The sequence below is a fragment of the Ictalurus furcatus genome, chromosome 9, assembly GCF_023375685.1.
Source record: "Ictalurus furcatus strain D&B chromosome 9, Billie_1.0, whole genome shotgun sequence".
Lineage (NCBI taxonomy): Eukaryota > Metazoa > Chordata > Actinopteri > Siluriformes > Ictaluridae > Ictalurus > Ictalurus furcatus.
Window position 1 is genome coordinate 30646035 of NC_071263.1, and position 20000 is coordinate 30666034.

The 20000-nt window shown below is 40.5% G+C and overlaps 2 protein-coding genes across 5 annotated transcripts in view; one reads left to right on the plus strand and one right to left on the minus strand.

Moving 5' to 3' along the window:
* Nucleotides 1-11069, minus strand: part of ankrd1a (ankyrin repeat domain 1a (cardiac muscle)) — a 19985-nt gene extending 8916 nt beyond the window's left edge. The window contains exons 1-2 of the mRNA XM_053633229.1: nucleotides 11025-11069; nucleotides 858-1053 (exon numbers count right to left, since the gene is read on the minus strand). Coding sequence (XP_053489204.1) covers nucleotides 858-884 — 27 coding nt within the window. The 5' untranslated portion in view covers nucleotides 885-1053; nucleotides 11025-11069. The remainder of the gene's footprint in view (nucleotides 1-857; nucleotides 1054-11024) is intronic.
* pcgf5a (polycomb group ring finger 5a) overlaps nucleotides 10324-20000 on the plus strand; it is an 11079-nt gene continuing 1402 nt past the window's right edge. Inside the window, exons 1-9 of one of the 4 annotated variants that reach the window (XM_053633232.1) lie at nucleotides 10324-10615; nucleotides 13275-13516; nucleotides 13976-14072; nucleotides 14172-14227; nucleotides 14376-14435; nucleotides 14756-14907; nucleotides 16244-16342; nucleotides 17518-17607; nucleotides 19599-20000. The exon at nucleotides 19599-20000 is cut by the window's right edge and continues 1402 nt beyond it. In XM_053633232.1, the coding sequence (XP_053489207.1) occupies nucleotides 13405-13516; nucleotides 13976-14072; nucleotides 14172-14227; nucleotides 14376-14435; nucleotides 14756-14907; nucleotides 16244-16342; nucleotides 17518-17607; nucleotides 19599-19646 (714 nt within the window). In that variant the 5' untranslated portion in view covers nucleotides 10324-10615; nucleotides 13275-13404 and the 3' untranslated portion in view covers nucleotides 19647-20000. Of the gene's footprint in view, nucleotides 10616-11380; nucleotides 13517-13975; nucleotides 14073-14171; nucleotides 14228-14375; nucleotides 14436-14755; nucleotides 14908-16243; nucleotides 16343-17517; nucleotides 17608-19598 lie in introns of those variants that run through there. The other 3 variants (XM_053633231.1, XM_053633230.1, XM_053633233.1) reach the window with 3 other exon arrangements.

Consider the following 20000-nt stretch of genomic DNA (forward strand, 5'->3'; position numbering starts at 1 on the left):
ACTCTATATTAACTCTGTATTAACTCTACATTATCTCTGTATTAACTCTACATTATCTCTGTATTAACTCTACATTATCTCTGTATTAACTCTGTATTAACTCTACATTATCTCTGTATTAACTCTATATTAACTCTGTATTAACTCTACATTAACTCTGTATTAACTCTGTATTAACTCTGTATTAACTCTACATTATCTCTGTATTAACTCTACATTATCTCTGTATTAACTCTACATTAACTCTGTATTAACTCTACATTATCTCTGTATTAACTCTACATTATCTCTGTATTAACTCTACATTATCTCTGTATTAACTCTACATTATCTCTGTATTAACTCTGTATTAACTCTACATTATCTCTGTATTAACTCTATATTAACTCTGTATTAACTCTACATTAACTCTGTATTAACTCTGTATTAACTCTGTATTAACTCTACATTATCTCTGTATTAACTCTACATTATCTCTGTATTAACTCTACATTAACTCTGTATTAACTCTACATTAACTCTACAATAACTCTACAATAACTCTACATTATCTCTGTATTAACTCTACATTAACTCTACATTAACTCTGTATTATCTCTACATTAACTCTACATTAGCATTGCACTACTGTGAGAATTGTCAAAGCCTGTAATAATGTAGCAAAATTCTAATAAAAAAAACATTTATTGTAATATCGTCTAAACTGTTGTGAAAAATAACATGTTAAAACTATATCAGATTTAATTATTGCCAAATATCATAATAACATAATCAGAATAATTAGAATAATTTACATCATAATTTAAATTGGATGTAATTCTCCCACCTATAATAAACGTAGAGCATAAACTTCTTACCAAATCTGCAACACGTAGCAGTCCCATTCCTGGTCCCTGTCCTTTATTATCGTCTCTTCTTTCTTCGTCTTTCTTTCTTGCTCTCCGTCTGTCTCACTCTCTTCCCTTCTTTCTCTCAGCGCTGATGTCTGTGAATGAATCTCTGATCTCTGTCTCTCTCGTGTCCCGTCCCAACGCGTCTCTGCTCCGTAAAGCTCTGTGGATTTCCTTTCTGTCATCCCTCATATATATATATATATATATACACACACCTCTCTCTCTCTCACACACACACACACACACACACACACACACTGAAAAGGAGTGTGACAATATAAGACAGTGACATCATCCCTGACCTCGGACCATTCGTCACTGCTCATCATTATGCGATGTCACCGCATTGCTGTCTCGGAAAAAAAAAAAAACACACATTCCAACAACTCGAGACACCTCAAAACAATTCCGGCCATCTCACACACACACACACATACACACACACACACACATTCACACACACTCACACACACACACACACCTGACACCGGAATTTAGTAACCCTCTCTATGCTCAGTAAGGGCAACATGATGAAGCGAAGTTTCTGTCCACATGGTTTAATTCCTTTTACACCACAGCAACTTGTGAACAGTTTCTATTAAAGAATGTCACGTTGTAGTTTCTATAGTTTATAGTTACATTTTATTTTGTAGAACGTCACCGGCGTCTCTTTCTTGAACTTAATAAGACAAAAACAAACAAAAAACAATGCAGCTTGTCGCAAAGTGTAAACTCCTCTGTTTACAGCTTTACCTCCGACACTGGAGACTCCTTACATAAACGTCTCCTTACAAGTCCCTGTGAATGAGCGGTTACTATAGAAACCATTACGCATTAGAACGAGCGCATTAGTTATAAATAAACCCGTGACGTGCAGCTGCGCTACTGTCAGAGCCGCTGTTCTAGAGAATTAATCAACACCTCCTGACCAATCAGAACGCAGATCCGATCAACAGCGCAGTGGTGTGTGAGTTAGAATAGGAGCTGTTTTGTCTCGTCGATGCTCCGCGACATTAAATGTAACTATAAATGGATAAAAAGTATGAGCTGATCGGTAGGCATGTGGCGTGTGTCCATAAGTAGCTAGGAATTGGCAGAGAAATGGTTCCTGGTATAATTTTACACACCAAAATAAAATATTAAGAGGTTTAAACATTACACTAGCCTAAATCATGCGCTAGCAAATGCCGTACATCTGTGTGTCATGGTGATGTCATCGAGTCCTGTAAATGAGCGCTATATTTACTGTGCGGTTTGAGGTGACAGTGAGATGATACACACACACACACACGACAGAACACAGAACACTGACCACAAACTCCTCAGGAATGAGTGGCTACAGCTTCATTTCCGCACACACACACACACACACACACACACACCCCTTCACAGTCATCTCTCACTTTCAACACAAAAAAACTCCTGTGTTTAATCAGGACTCACAGTGTAAAATGAACACGTACAGTATTGAATGCTAGCTCAATCCAACATGCCATACGCTAGGCACACTGATTAGCTAGAAACAGTTAGCTATTCCTAGCTAATCGGTGTAACTAGCATAACAAATTAATACTGTAAATAATCTCTTGCTCTACGTTCCCAATAACGTAGCGTTAGCATTACTTCATCGCACGCTCATTTTGCTAGCTACGACATACATGAGGGAGAAATATGATTCCCTTATTGGCTAATCACCTGACTAGCGGCTAGCACAGGGGTGTCAGACGTATTGCCCGTGGGCCAAAACCGGCCCGCTAGGGGGTTCAATCCGGCCCGCAGGATGAATTTTGAAAGTGAAAAAATGCATAAAAGACACGTGCTAGAAATTTTTAATAAAATGCTATTCCTAAATTATCCGCTAGGGGCGCACTGTTCTAGTCAAAGTAGAAGACGCGGCACAACTCTGGGACTCAGACCGAACAGCAGATGGCAGCAATGCGCCTCCTGCTGTTTGTATAACGGTGTAGTCTCCCCTATTTTCTACTCACCCCCACACCCTCATGAGACAAAATGTCTTTGGCAAAAAGGAGAAAAGTGGATAGTGTAGAGTTCTCCAAGAAAAATGGCCCGCTTCATATTTATTCCCAGAGATGAAAGGGTAATAGTGAAAAAATGTGCAAATTAACGTTGATCAACAGCTTCACTACAGGAGTTTGGTTTGGTGGAATCCTATCGTTCATGCAATGCCAAACATTTTAAAGTGCAATACTATATTTTTCACTTCCAAATACCTGTGACTTTAAGTTTTTTGCATTTGTACAAACACTGACCAGTTGTACTGCACACATGTAAATGAGAATCAGAAGCAAATTGCACATGTTTGTCTGAAGAAATCTGAAGTTGTTCATGATGTGTTTTGTAAAAGGATATTTCATTAAATATGAAGATTTTCCTAACGTACTTGCACGTCTTTGCACGAAAACAAAGGGAAAAACATGGACTTATTGTTATTTATAGGTAATTATGCTATGATTTTACTGGCCCGGCCCACTGGACATCTAATTAGGCTGAATGTGGCCCCTGAACTAAAATGAGTTTGGGCAAGCATGTAAAAGAGAGGGGGAAAAAAGTGTTAAACCTGAGGTACGTGCATATGCAGTGCGTTATGGGTAACACACAAACACACACACACACACACACACACACACACACACACACACACATTTCCTTACTCACAGATAATAATAACATTAAAAATAGAGTTTTTGTGTTTTAAAGCCTTAAAATGCTCGGTGTCCGAATAAGAACACTAAGCAGATGTGAAGTGCGGTGTTTAGCAGGAACTGCGGTATTACTTCCTGGTGTTAAATGAACCTCTAGTGTTGAACTCATGTCACATTAAATTAACACTGAAACTACAAGGCTGGTTGTGCTGAATAAACAGCAGCAGTACTGAATGAATGCTTAGCGGTTGAACGTTTACAGTGTTTAATTCAGCACCGTCAGTGTTTATTCGACACAATCAGCACTGTCCAGTGTTAATTCAGCATGCTATGAGTTCACTGTAGACCTTCATACAAACCCTGAGTATTAACTCAGTATTATTGGTGTTTATCCAACACCATGGACACTGCAAGTGTTTTGAATGAATGTGTAGTGTTTAAACTCTTTAGCCTTGAAATGAACTCTACATATACAACGCATTGACACTTAATTTGCTTAATAAGATACATTAAGTAATTGTTTTGAATAAGACACCAATAGTACTGAATTGATTCTTAGTGTTTAAATAAGGCCCACCGTGTTTAATTCAGTACTGTACAGTGTGAAAGAATTCATTGTGGTTAGTTTTTTTTTTTTTTTAGTGAAGTGTTTAAACTCTTACGGCTTGAAACAAACTCGTGCCATACTGAATAAACACTTCCGATGCCGATTACGCTGAATAAATACCAATGGTGCTGAATTAAGTGCGTTTATGAACACTTACAGTATTGAATTAACACTCCAGCTGGCCAAACGTTACACTTCAACACTACCGTACCTGTTTATTTAACACTAGGTGAATTCAACGTGACCACCACCACTTTAAACACCGTGTGTGTGTGTGTGTGTGTGTGCTAATTAAACACTGTATTAGAGCTCCTCATTAACGCCGTGTTTATTTCAGTCCAACTACAAAATGGATGTTACAGGTGCTTATTTATTTGATCATGATAAGAACATCGTATCACAGCGCCTTAATGATGCAGTGTTTTTCGAGTCCAACTAGAAATAAGTCTTACGGGTGTTTATTTATTTATTCGACCCCATATGTGGTTTCTAGTTAAACACTATATTCCAGGTCTCCGGTAATGAAGTCTTTATTTCAGTCGAAGTAGAATGAAGTGTTACACGGGTTTATTTTCTCTCAACACCACGAGTTTGTGAATTAAAACACTGTATTACAGCTCCTCATCACGTCGTGTTGCGTTGGGTCATGTTGAGTGTTACAGGTGTTTATTTATTTAATTATTAGCCTGATGGAACACTGATGAACCCTGCTTGAGTCGGAGGATCGTTTCGAATAATTATGTTTTCAGTGTGTGAGAATGATGAGGTGTGTAACCGCGGTGTTGTCGTGCTGAGGTGTTAGCCGGTGTTTAGGTATTAGCCGCTGAGCTTGTTTAGCTTATTAATAGCAGTGTGAATCCCGCAGTGGCGGTTAAACTCGGCTGGGTTTAATGAAGTGTGTGTTCAGTGGTGACTGATAGATGAACGGCAGAGCTGTGTTAATGACTGTCAGGCAAAAATAATTAAACACAGCTACCGTGTGTGTGTGTGTGTGTGTGTGTGTGTGTGTGTGTGTGAGTTACATATAGTCTACATTAGAGATAACGCAGCTTTAGCTTCACGTCATCACACACTCTTTAGCTAGCTACGACATAAACAAAAGAGTACCTTGCTGGCTAATCACCTGATTAGCAGCTAGCATACAAAAGAGCAAACAAAACCTGAGGTAAATGTTTTAGCAAAGTTGCTAAACCTTTTCTGTCGTGAAAGTCGCGTATTTTTTTGTTGGTTGTTTGAAGAAGGCAGTGTTTAGGGGACATTTTTGTTATTTCTATGGTCTGTAATAAATATAAATATATAAAAATACACACTACAGGGAATTTTGATTAGCTTTCATTTCGTAGCTACAGTATCTTTACCTGAAGTGTAGCTAGCTAATTACATTTTTTAAGCTAGTGTTTGGGAGAAACCCGACTAAACGTAAATTCACACATTCGAAACACAGCCATTTTGTTTGTTTACAGCCCCAATTCCAAAAAAGTTGGGACGCTGTGTAAAATGCGATTGTTATTCACGATAGAAACATAGAAAACATATCAGATGTTTAAACTGGAAATGTACCATTTTAAGAAAAAAAATAAGGTAATGTTGAATTTCATGGCCGCAACACGTCTCAAAAAAGCTGGGGCGGGGCAAGAAAAGGCTGGACATGTAAGTGTTAGTAAAAAGAAACAGCCGGAGGAAGATTTTCTAACTAATTAAGTTAATTGACAACAGGTCTATGTAGACACTTGAACATTATCTAACATAGACATATGCAGTCATTGTTATTGTTAGAGACATGTGTGTGTGTAGAGTGTAGAGTGAGGCCGATGCTGCGCAAGTCTTCCTCACTTTAATTCACGTGCTAGTCGAGTTCCAGTTTGTGTTCTCCATAACGGAGCCAGAAATGGAAACTTCGGTCTGCGTCGAAATCGACAGACGAACTGTGTGTGTGTAGTGAGCAAGACTTGCGCAGCACCGGCCTCACTCTCACTTCCCGGTGACCGCCTTTCAGGACGACTGAAGATGGCCCCCGGGCGCAGTGATTCATACGCCCACTCATACACTACAGACACTTTAGACACGCCAATCAGCCTACTATGCATGTCTTTGGACTGGGGGAGGAAACCGGAGTACCCGGAGGAAACCCCACAAGGAGAACATGCAAACCCCACACACACAGGGCCACGGTGGGACTCAAACCCCCGACCCTGGAGGTGTGAGACGAACGTGCTAACCACTAAGCCACTGATGCTGTGCAAGTTTCCTCACTATAATCCAAATCGCGCGCAAGGCGAGTCCCAGTTTGTGTTCTCCATAATGGAGGCGGAAATGGAAACGTCTTCGTCAAAATCAACAGACGAACTCCTGTGTGTGCGTGTGTGTGTATGTATGTTTGTGTCTGTGTGTGTGTGTGTGTGTGTGTGTGTGGCAGCTGATTTTATTATTTATGGCTGTGATGATGATTATCAAACCGAGACAGAAGCTCGGCACCACACCAGAATAACTTTAGACTTTAAACTACCACAAATACACACACACACACACACATTCTGATACGGACATTTGGACTCCAGGCTGTTTTTATGGTTCTCTGCCGAGGTATGTAACACATGTGCACACATAAAAGCACACACACTGAGGAACAGGTGGAAACACACACACACACACACACACACATTTACATTGGATCACATACTGATCGAGGGAAACTGTTAAACATATAGTGAGTCATTTGTAAGCAAGAATAAATAAATAAATGGTATAATGATATGGAAATTAGACACAGACTTATCAGAAATATTTTGTTTCCTCAGTATATATATCTATATCTATATCTATATCTGTATGCACTGGATGTGAAATGAAGTCAGGATGTGATTGAAGTGTAGACCTTCAGCTTTAATTTAAGTGGTTTAACAAAAACATTGCATTAACCGTTTAGGAATTACAGCCATTTTACACAGGCTCAAAAGTAACTGGACAATTCACCGATCAGCAATTTTCATGGCCAGGTGTGTCCTGTGTCCTCGTTGTTTCATGGCAAATAAAAGGTCTGCAGTTAATTCCAAGCATTGAATTTGGTAGCTGTTCATGCGAACTCTTGATATGCGGTCCAAAGAGATGTTAGTGCAAGTGAAGGAGGCCATCATTAGGCTGAAAAAAAACTAATCAGACCTATCAGAGAGACAGCAGAAACTTTAGGAGTGGCCAAATCAACAATCTGGTACATTCTTAAAAAGAAGGAACACACTGGCGAGATCAGCGACACCAAAAGGCCAGGAAGACCACGGAAGACCACTAAAGTGGATGATTCCTTGATGAATTATTTCCTTGTTGAAGAAAAACCACTTCAGAACATCTAGCCAAGTCAGGAACACTCTGGAGGAGGTAGGCGTATCATTGTCAAAGTCTACAATAAAAAGACACCTTCATGAATGTAATTACCTCAAGATGCAAACCTCTGGGAACATAAGGACAGAAAGGCTAGATTAGACTTGTTTAAAAAGCTCTAAAAAAAAAGCCTGACCAGTTCTGAAACAAGATGAACTTGTACCAGAATGATGGGAAGAGAAAAGTATGGAGAAGGAAAGGAAGAGCTCATGATCTAAAGCATACCACATTATCTGTCAAACCTGGTGGAGGCAGTGTTATGGCGTGGGGATGTACGGCTGCCAGTGGAACTCTCTCACTGGTGTTTATTGATGATGTGACTGCTGATAGAAGGAGCAGGATGGATTCAGAAGTGTATAGAGCTATAGTTTCTGCTCAGATTCAGTCAAATGCTGCAAAACTGATAGATCAGCGCTTCACAGTACGGATGGATTATGACCCAAAACATACCGCGAAAGCAACCCAAGAGCTTCTTAAGGCAAAGAAATGAAATGTTCTTAAATGTCTGATGACAACCCAATTGAGCTGCTTTTCACTTACTGAAGACAAAACTGAAGGCAGAAAGACCCACAAGCAAGCAGCAACTGAAGGCCTGGCAAAGTATCTCAAGGGAGGAAACTCAGTATTTGGTGATGTCCATGGGTTCCAGACATTGACTGCAAAGGATTTGCATCTAAGTATTAAAAATATTCCTAATTTATATAATTGTTAGTTTTTCCAGTGAAAATGTAAAAAAAAATGTCTGTAATTCCTAAACGGTTAATGTAATATTGTTTGTTAAACCCCTTGAATTAAAGCTGAAAGTCGACACTTCAATCAACATCTTGATTGCTTCAATTCAAATCCAGTGTGGTGGTGTACAGGGGCAAAATTACCCAAATTGTGTCACTGTCCAAATACTTATGAACCTGATTGTCTATAATCATAACAATGATGGAGCCAGACGCGTTGTTCTCAAATTTCTTCGCGTTGTCATTAAAATTGCCATAGCAACCGATGAGTTTACATATAAGTGTTGGTCAAGTTCAAAGACTAAACGTATTAAACATGACAGCGTGGTGTTTAAACGTTTAACCTCCTCTTACATGCTGATTCTGATGACATAGCACTTCTGTATAATACTGATTTGTGGGCGGGGCTTCGTACAACGCCAATTTTAGTTGGTGATGTCACAAAATAAACACTCCATGGCTTTGAACCAATCGTATATAATATAAAATTAGAGGAGGACTACTGTACACGGTACCCATACTTTTAGCCAAAGAACATGCTAACATAGCTGAAGCCCAGATGATGGTTACCATGGTAACATTAAATTGATCATAAATCATAAACTGGTGAGAGAATGATGACGTGATCAGTAAAGACTGTTAGAGATCAAGAGGATATGGGGGCATTCCTTAATTTGCATATTCATATATATTCATAGATACAGACACTTAAATGAGGATAAAAGAAAAGAGATGATCCTTGAGAGAGAGAGAGAGAGAGAGAGAGAGAGAGAGATACAATTTTTTTATGAGATTAAAGGTAAAGATCATTGGGCAATTTGTCAGTTTTGAGAAATAAAGGAATTTGCATATTCATCGATAGAGACATTTTAATCAGGGTAAAAGTGTAGAGATGGTTCTTGGTCATTTTTTTGTCTTTCTTAGTACATTAGGGCTTTTCCTAATTTGCATATTCAATGCATATTCATCAATACCGGTATTTTAATGAAAGAGATTATCCTTGGGCATTTTTTGGTCAATTTTGGTACATGAGGGTGTTTCCTCATTTGCATATCCATGCATATTCAAAGTTACAGGAAATTTGTAATAAGGCATTTTAAAAAAAGAAGATGTAAAGAGGTGATCCTTGGCTATTTTTAGTCTTTTTTGGGACACGAGGGCGTTTCCTAATTTGCATATTCATGCTTAGTAATAGTTATAGTCATTTTTTTTAATGAGGATAAAGATTTAGAGGTGATCCTTTGCATCTTCTTTGTCATTTTTTTGTGGTATTTAAAATATATTAAACAAATGAATATTCTACATGAATTATTTGCGTTTATAAACAGCGAATGTTCAGAATTACATTTAATAATAATACATTAAAACTAAAGGAAGTAAGATTTCTGATGCGTCCGTACCCCCCCATCCCCCCATCCCCCCTCCAGTACGTCAGCTTTGTGAATTTGCTCAGTAAAGTTTATTCACATTTGTAAATTAGATCATTTAAATAATCAGCGAGTGTTTATTCATTTATTCGTTAATAAATTGCATATGCAGTACTTGTTAATTACGGAGTCATCACCTAAATGACCTTTGACCTCCTACACACCACGATTTTTTATTTAGGTTTCGTTTTGCTTCTGCGTCTTCACGCTAACATTAACGAGGACGCCGGAGACCGAGACACCGAGAGTTTTTCACTGGGAAATCATGTGTTTTATTACGCGCTCGTTACATCATGAAGATGCTTTCGTTTGTAAATCTGTGACGTTTATATTATATCCGAAAAACAGACCGCGTCTTCAGGAGAAACTCTCCTTCATCTCATCAGGACCTGGATATTACACGCTACACACAGCTGTTATTTCATTTCTTTAAACAGAACAGAACTGAAGCGAGTACTTCCCCCTGAGGAACTCCTGGAACATCACAGTCAGTAACTGTACACCTACAGAGTGACCTGCAGGAGGCACAGCAGGTAAAAGCCCCAATAAATGTTTATTATAATGTAAATAAAATAAACAGCACATATGAGCCTTTATTGTTATTATTATTATTATTATTATTATTATTATTATTAGTGTAGTTGATGATGATCATTAAAAAAAATGTACCTATGTTTTTTGTTTAAATAACTGTACACATTATATTTATATTATTTTTTACACAGTAAATAAGAATAATAATGATAGTAATAATAATAATAACAAGCTGCGCGCGCGCTCGGGGTTGGGGGGGTGAGAGCGTGAACAACCCTGACCCCGCCTCTCCGCTTCCTGCGCGAGCTGCACCGCTTCAGCCGCTCCGTTTTGTACCGCCTTCAAAACTCGCGTGCGTCATTAACGGCGGCACGAGGGAGCACCGGTGAGTACGTGAGTAGATCCGAAGAGCGCGTGGGAGTGAACGTGCACTTCCGTTATATCGTTTTTTTGTTTTTGTTTTTGTTTTTTTTGCTAGTTGTTGTTGATTTTATTTTAGGGCATGGAAGTGTGTGTGTGTGCGCGTGCGCGCGCAAAGTTTTGCTCGCGGTTAGAAATAACCGGAACGCGGTCCAAAACAAAACCCGAACAGACCCCCACACCACCTTTTAAGGTGATCGGTGACGTCACTGGTAATATAGCTATAGTATAGCGACAGAATGTGCGCGCGCGCATGTGTGACGAGGGAAACCGCGTTTCGCGCGTGTCCGCTTCGCGCGCTGACATTCTAATGTGACGTAACCTGTTAGTGAGGCGTTAACGGTCCACACACACACACACACACACACACCCACCGTAACCGAACCGATAACTCCGTGGTGCGCGAGAACGAGCTCACGCCGTCAGCTTCTGCTCCGCGTGCATACTGCGCGGCTGTCAGAATGACGTCACATGAAGGTTCTGTTGAGATGACGTAGCTTGGACACACACACACACACAGAACTGAAGCACTATATACATGCACGCTATTACATAAAACAGCTTAGATAGGTTTACTGTGACGTCATAGGGGGCGGGGCAACGGAATATTTAGCTCCCTGTTGAGTCAGTATATAATGAATTAGTGTAAAAGTTTTACTCTGATAATAACTTGAGTCTAGAGATTATTTATGATATGTGCTGTGATCATCATGAGCAGTATACAAAATACAAATGTGTGTGTGTGTGTGTGTGTGTGTGTGTTCCGTCATCGTCGGTAAGCACTTTATCCCGGTCAGAGTGGTCGTGAATCCGGGAACTCTGTGTGTGAGGTGAGTGTAAAGCCTGGATAGGATGCCAGTCATCACACACTCGTTCCCACGGTAATCACACCTCCGGGGGGGGGAGGGGGTATGATGTAGCGTAGCCCATCCATCTACTGCCATGTTTCTGGGAGGTGGGAGGAGCCCGGAGAACCCTGGACGAAGCCCTCACAGACACGGGGAGAACGTGTGAAACTCCACACACACACACACACACACACACACACACACACACAGAGTAAACTGAGTTTAGGATTGAAGTGAGATTATTTTCTGTTGTTTTCCTGAGCTGCTTGTTTCCTAGTTCCTGGTTTAGACCTGGTCTGTTTCTTGGACGCGGCGGTTTACTGCAGTGCCGGTCCTCCCTAAACGCAAACTACAGTACGCAAGTTACGTATGACCCCGAACCACCAGGGGGCCCCCTTCATCTCGTATATTATTTCCCGTCAGTAAATATTTTTTTACAACACTCAGATATAAATGCGGATTCAGCTTTAGAGGAGTCATGTGGAAATTTCTTTAAAAAATAAATAAATACATGATGATATATTTTATTTCATCGCTGTTTCGGACTCGGACATCACGCTCAGTGCGGCAGGAAATGACATCACTGACATGAGTTTTGATATGGCTGCGGCTTCCAAACGAAGCTATCCGTCAGGAGCAGAAAAAAAGAAAGAAAAGCTGCCAAGAGCGTGAAGCAAAAGAACAAGAACATAAAGTTTTGTATTATTTGTAATGTTGTAGTCTCGACAAACCGTGCAATGGATTCATTAAAAACGACGCTCCGGTCGGTCCAGATCAACAGGTTCAACAGTAATCCACTGTGATGTCATCAGTAATCAAAACCTTCTTCTTCTTCTTCTTCTAATTATTATTATTATTATTTAGTTTTATTTTTTTCATAATTTGTCATATTTGTTTCGTTGATTGTTAATATTTTCAGTGAACCTTAAATATAAGTTTGAAATCAACGTTAGTGTGTTGTATGGTGTTTGTTGACGGTGAAACTGCTCTGAAAGAACAGATGAAGGGGTGGGGGACATTTTGTGGGGCCCCCTGACCAGGTTGTGCTTGCGGTCCCCAGAAGTCTAGGACCAGCACTGGTTTAGTGGTCACACCTCCAGGGTTTTGGGTTGGATTCCCATCTCCGCCCTGCGTGCACTGAGCTTGCACGTTCTCCCCGCGCTTCGGCGGTTTCCTCCACGCTCTCCAGTTTCCTCCCCCAGTCCAAACACATGCGCTGTAGCTGATTGGTCCAGATTGTCCACACACACATTAATGTTGATGCAGTAGAAGGTCCTTCAGTCAGTCTTCAAGACTCTGTACGTGTACTGTTACTGTGAAGAGGTGATTCTTAATGATACGGAAACTGTGGGAGTCATAATGACTCAGTGATTCTGAGATCTTAGTAGTTTTTCAGTTTCTGTGTGTGTGTGTGAGTGTGTGAGTGTGTGAGTGTGTGTGTGAGTGTGTGAGTGTGAGTGTGTGAGTGTGTGTGTGTTTGTGTGAGTGTGTGAGTGTGTGTGTGTGTGTGTGTGTGTGTGGGGTAACAAGTGGTTTTGTTTAGAATAATCCAGAAGGTATTGTCAGTAAACCCACACATGAACGCTCCAGCAGTGAGACAGGACTTTCCACAAATCTGCTTTCGCTTCTTGAGAACCTGATTTAAGTGTGTGTGTGTGTGTGTGTGTGAGAGAGAGAGAAAGAGAGAGCGAGAGAGATGAGAGATTTGTTTTTTCTTTTCTTTATTCTCTTCATCATTTGAGAGCGTTTAAAACTCTAACTTTGATCACGCCGCAGCTTTTAGGAGACCGGGATCACGTCGAGCGCGAGCAGGATGCGGCGACTGCCTCGGTCCGGCGACGCGCTGCTGTCTCCATGGCGACCCAGCGCTTGTTTTTGACCCCTGACCTCTGACCTTCTGCTGAAGATGGCGAGCCAGAGGAGGCACCTGGTCAGGGACTTTAATCGCTACATCACCTGCTCCGTGTGCCGGGGTTACCTGATCAAACCCACCGCCGTCACCGAGTGCCTCCACACCTGTGAGTGACCTTATGACCTTTGAACTTTACGACACGATGACCATGTACTTAAATAAACCTGGCGTTCCGAGGAATCGGCTAAATCCTGAACGATTGGCAGGTATACAGTGCTGTACGGAACGCATCACTGGCTGCATTTCACGTTCGTTCGCTGTGTGGAAGGAGCACGTGTATGAAGGACAGAGCTCCATTTTGCGTGTGTGTGTGTGTGTGTGTGTGTGTGTGTGTGTGTGACGTATAAACGTCTTGTTCAGTATGTTTGGTACACATTATGCAGAGTTTTTAAATGCGACATAATTGCACCTGAAAGTGTCACATCAGGCCCGAGTCTTCATGCTGAACTGCTGAGATGATCAGAAATAATGATTAATAATGATTAATAATCGTGTGTGTGTGTGCGTGTGTGTGCGTGTGTGTGTGTGTGTGTGTGTGTGTGTGCATGTGTGTGTGTGTGTCCAGTCTGTAAGAGCTGCATCGTCCAACACTTTGAGGAGAGTAACGAGTGTCCTGAATGTGGCATTCAAGTCCATGAAACCAATCCTCTAGAAATGCTGAGGTAACACACACACACACACACACACACACACACACACACACACCTTTGTATCTCTCTCGTTAGTTCTTTATTTCTCATATTTCACCTTTCTCTGTTAAGGTTGGATAAAACGTTGGAGGAAATCATCTTTAAGCTGGTTCCTGGTCTGAGAGAGAGTGAGAACACACACAGATATATTTTACACTGTTTTAAAAAGACCTAAAGGTGTGTGTGTGTGTGTGTGTGTGTGTGTGTGTGTGTGTGTAATTGGTCAGTAAATGACATGTGTTTTATTAAACATTTACTACTATCATTACTGAGCAGAGGAGGAACAACAGGAAATGGATTTCTGGAGGAAAAATAAATCCAGAGCTAATGGGGACGGTAAGAAACACACACACACACACACACACACACACACACACACACACACACACACACACACGTGCGCTGTCCCTGTCAGTGATATAATAATAATAATAATAATAATAATAATAATAATAATAATAATTTTTCGTTCTCATTGGAGGAAATGATGGTCCATTAAATTCAATGTGCACAATATCGTTTCTGTGGGTGCTTGAAACTATTGGCACCCCTCCTGTAATTTATTCAGGCTCTTTCAGTAGGAAACATAAACACAGCTCTCTTTAAATGATCTGTAGTGTTACGTGTGTGTGTGTGTGTGTGTGTGTGTGTTGTAGAAGGTCCGAGGGCTAAAAGGTCTCGTGTGAGTGAGGAAGAGGAGGACAGAGAGGAAGGTGAAGGAGGGGATTATCACAGGAACGACCCACAGATCGCCGTCTGCCTCGACTGCCTGAGGAACAACGGCCAATCAGGAGAGAGCATAGTGAAGGTGGGTGTGGCTTATTTCAGATCAAGACAGATCGAGATTAGAGCGCAGGAGCATGAATAAGTGGACTGGAACTGTTCGTTATATTTATTTAATATTTCATATTTTATCTTTATTTCACGCATTAACCCGGACTTGAGTTTGACTGGATTTTGTATTTTTATTTTCTTTTACTGTGAATTCCACGTTAGAGTTCATGCAAAGTGCTTGAATTAATCAGAGTGGTTTATTATTATTTTTTTTATTTAAGACCTTTTTTATATTTAAAAGCTGACCCCTTTTTGTGTAGAAATCCTTAAATGTATTATTATAAAACATTAGATTACTCTAGATATTAAATGTGACATTATATTAAGAGGATATATGCAATATTTTTGTGTGTAGAGCAATCGTTATTCATTACAACTCATTCACTGACATCCAAGTGCCTGAAACACCAAACACCAACATCTTTTTAAACGAGTCACTAAAGTGAACAAACTGAATTGTAAGCGATTCAGTTCTTTTGAATGAGTCAGTAAGGTGAATGAATCAGTATCCATCAGTAAATGTGTTTTATTCGTCAGCGATTTGGAATTTTGTAAAGTACTGGTCACTGGACATGTTTCATTTGTAAACGATTCAGTCTTTTTGACCGAGTCAGTAAGGTGAACAAATCAATATCGTGTTTCGTTTGCAAGTGATTCTGTCTTTTTAAATGAATCACTGAAATGAAAGACCTGGATGTGTTTCGTTCATGACAGATGCATTCTTTTTAAACGATTCATTAAAGTGAATTATAAGCAATTCTGTCCTTTTGAACGAGTCAGTGAGGTGAACGAATCTGTATCAGTCACTAGAAGTGTTTTGCTCTTAAACAATTTTTTTTAACAAATCACTAATCTGAATGAATTGGTATCCATTGCTAGGCGTGTTTCATTTGTAAACAATTCAGTCTTTTTGAATGAGTCAGTAAGGTGAACAAATCGATATCGTGTTTCATTTGCAAGTGATTCTGTCTTTTTGAACGAATCACTAAAATGAAAGCACCAGTATAACCGGTATCGCTAGATGTCTTTCATTCATGAAGAGTTCATTCTTTTTTTAAACGAGTCATTAAATTGAACAAAGTGAATTGTAAGCGATTCAGTCCATCTGAACAAATTAGTATCTGTCGCTAGATGTGTTTTATTCGTCAGCGATTTGGACTTTTTGAATCAGTATTGGTCACTGGACATGTTTCATTTGTAATTGATTCAGTCTTTTTGAACGAGTCAGTAAGTTGAATAAATGAATCACTAATGTGAATCAATCAATGTGTGTGTGTGTGTGTGTGTGTGTGTGTGTGTGTGTTTTGCAGGGTCTGATGAAGAAGTTTATCCGCTGCTCCACGCGCGTCACCGTCGGCACCATTAAGAAGTTTCTTTGTGTGAAGCTGAAGTTACCGAGCTCGTATGAGGTAGGACATCGGAGCGCACTACAAAGTGCCCTTATTTTTATTATTTATCACACACACACGTAAAACACTGTCGAGGCTGAACGGTTCAAAAGTTTGGAATCAGTGTCTTCAGTAAAATATTTTTTAAAGATAGATCTACGAAAATAACAGAACGAATCAGTACCATTAACTAGATGTTTATGGTTTGTAAACGATTCTATCTTTTTGAACGAATCACTGCACGTGAACGAATCACTGGACATGTTAGTGGTTTGTAAATGATTCAGCTTTTTGAACGAGTCACTAAAGTGAACGAATCAGTATCGGTCACTAGACATGTATCAATTGTGAACAATTCTGTCCTTTTGACTGAGTCACTAAAGTGACCCAATCAGTATTGTTTAATGTTTCACTTGCAAATGATTCTGTCTTTTTGAATGAATCACTAAAATGTAAGAACACTAGATGTGTTTCGTTCGTGAATGATTCATTCTTTTTAAACGAGTCATTAAAGCGAACAAAGTGAATTGTAAGCGATTCAGTCCTTTTGAATGAGTCACTAAGGTGAATGAATCAGTATACATCACTAGATTCAGTCTTTTTGAATCAGTATTGATTACTGGATCATTTTTCATTTGTGAATGATTCTGTCTTTTTGAACAAGTCAGTAAGGCAAATAAATGAGTCATTAACGTGAATCAATCAGCGTCCATTAATACTGCACAAAAAAACGCATCTAATAAAAAGAAAAGAGTCTCTGTCTCTGTCTTAAGGTGAATGTCCACCAAACTAGACGTGTCTTTGCACCTGAGTGTCTGCTGAACCTGATTCAATCCTCTTGCTTCAGTGAATCCTTTCACTGAAGACTGAGATTCGCTCCTCGGTTGTTCAGTGAATCAGTTGACTGTGACTCAGGGGAAAAAATGTGAAAAATAACAGTATCAAAGATTATTAGTTCTTTTACACGACACAACATGTTTGAGACATGATAAAACACACAACTGAATGAACAGGTGAACCAAATCGATCCTCCGATCGAGGAGTCATTTACAAACATGAACGAATCACTTGTTTTGATTCCAAAATAATTCAAACAAAATAAATTAAATAATTTGCCCAAAATAAGAACTGTCTGTGTGTACTTGTGTAATTTTGTGTGTGTGTGTGTGTGTGTGTGTGTGTGTGTGTTTTCCCAGCTGGACGTTTTGTGTAACGGGGAGATCATGGGGAAGGACCACACCCTGGAATTCATCTACCGAACCCGCTGGAGACTGCAGGGCGACACAGTGAGTATGTGTGTGTGTGTGTGTGTGTGTGTGTGTGTGTGTGTCTGTAGTTACCAAGGCTAAAAGGGAAAGTCGATATGTGATTGGCTGACACACACACACACACACACACACACACACACACACACACACACACACACACACACATGCTGTAAAAACAGAAGTGCCAAATTAAGTACAGGCTTTAAAGGATGTGTGTGATAATTATTTTAACCCCTACAAACACACACACACACACACACGCACACACACACACACACACACAGACACAGCTGTCAATGTGGGTGGAAATGACAGTAGCAAAAGCTCCTCAGGCCACTGACAGCTCTGTGACTCACTTTTCTCCAGTTACAGACAGGAAAGCAGAACACACACACACACACACACACACACACACACACACACACACACACACACTCTCTCTCTCTCTCACACACACAAACACACATACACACACACTCACACAATCCGAAAGTGGCTTTGCATAGATCGTTTTGTGTCCTTACCTAACCTTGTGAGAGAGTGAGAGACAGAATAAAAGAGAAAGAGAGAGATGAAGTGGGAGAGACAGGAAGTGACACTAGAGGGGGCGGAGCTTAGTCCAAATTTTCAGCCTTTTTTCTCCTTCAGCTGTAAACTGAAAGAAACGTTTCTGACTATTTTCGGCCGAAATATTTCACTGGCATTCCTAATAAATAACAGATGTTATACTGTATACTTATTTGATGATAGAAACACTATACAGCCAAAAGTATGTGCACCCCTGAACATCACACCTGTATGTGCGTCCTTGTTGAACATCCCGTTCCAGATATATTCCCCTTTCCTGTTATAATGCACGCCATTCTTCTGGGAAGGCGTTCCACTAGTTTTTGGGGCGTGGCCATGTGGATTTTGGGGCGTGGCTGTGGGGATTTGTGTGCGTTCAGCTACGAGAGTGTTAGTGAGGTTGAGGTCATGTTGATGTGAGGAGACTCCAGTTCCAGTTCATCCCAAAGGTGATGAGTCACTGGGGTTGAGGTCAGGTCTTGAGTTCTTCTACCTTCTTCCAACCTTCACACACCACGTCTTCATGGAGCTCATGCTCTAACAGTGTTTGGTCTCTTAGTTCCAGTGAAGCGTTTGGGGAAGAACCTTGAGAAGATTGCGTATTTTCGCTTTCTGTTCTTGAAATGCGGAGGACTGAAACCGTCATTTAAATATTCTGAGGTATTTTCCGTCTCACCGCCAATTTCCCACAGAACGATTACCTCTGTTTTAATGATGAACACTTCAGAGAACAAGCCTGAGTTCCAGAGCGACCACTTCACCATATTTTCTAGCTTATTTTTGAAGGGTTCTGAAAAAGGTTCTCTGGGTTCTGTTTCCCAAAATGCGCAGTGAGAGTCAGGACTCAGGTGCGTAAAAATCCACAAATCATCATCAGAGTGCATTAACGCGGCTCATAACACCGACACGCAGCGACACGCAGGGATAATCCCTATTCATAAATCATGAGCAACAGTCCAGGGTCTAAACCAGGAAGGAAAACTCCGGTATTACTTCCTGGTTTAGACGCCGGAAACAACAGAGAACTCCAGGACTAAAACACAGCAGGGTGTAAATACATCAACTAATCTGGAACTCGTCTTTAAACGTGCTGTTTTCATCAAAAACGTCCACTTTAAACCTCTTTAGCTCTCTCTGAGGCTAACTGCTGTTCTGATGAGCTATCGTTAGCTACTTAATTTACATAAATGAACGTGATTGGATGAACGTGACTTTGTTGCGTTAGCGTGAAGGTCACGCTCCGCAGGTGGATGATCTCCAGGTTTAAGTGTAGCTTGTGTGGCTAGTTACAGTGTATCGTCTCAGCAGCCAATCAGAACACGGGACACGGCGTAGCGGAGGTGTGCTACTGAACAAGTGTTTAAGTTATAAAACCATGTTAGTGATGGATATCTGATTTGTTTTTCTACATTGTGTGCTATAAGTGTGTTTTCTCTCCTCAGGAGTACCCCATGGTTCTCGAGTACCGTCCTCGCATCGACTTTGGCTAAAACCTGACCCGAACCGTGATGGACAGATGAAAGAGAGAGAGAGAAAGAAAGACAGGGGACTAAACAGACAGAAATGACCACTTTGCTTCTCTCATTCGACTTCCTCGTCGTTCATCCATCACTTATTCCTGAGTGACAGGTCCTGACTCCGCCTCCTGCGACACAACCGTTTCTACATGGATGACAAAAAAAATAAAGCACTTCAGAAATGCACTTCTGGCAAGTTTGGAAGGAAGGAAAGAAAGTGTGTGTGTGTGTGTGTGTGTGTGTGTGTGTGTGGGTGTGTGTGTGTGTGTAAGACTGGCGTCTTCCTTTTTATATATATTGCTGAAGACGAAGGAAAGACGGAAAGGT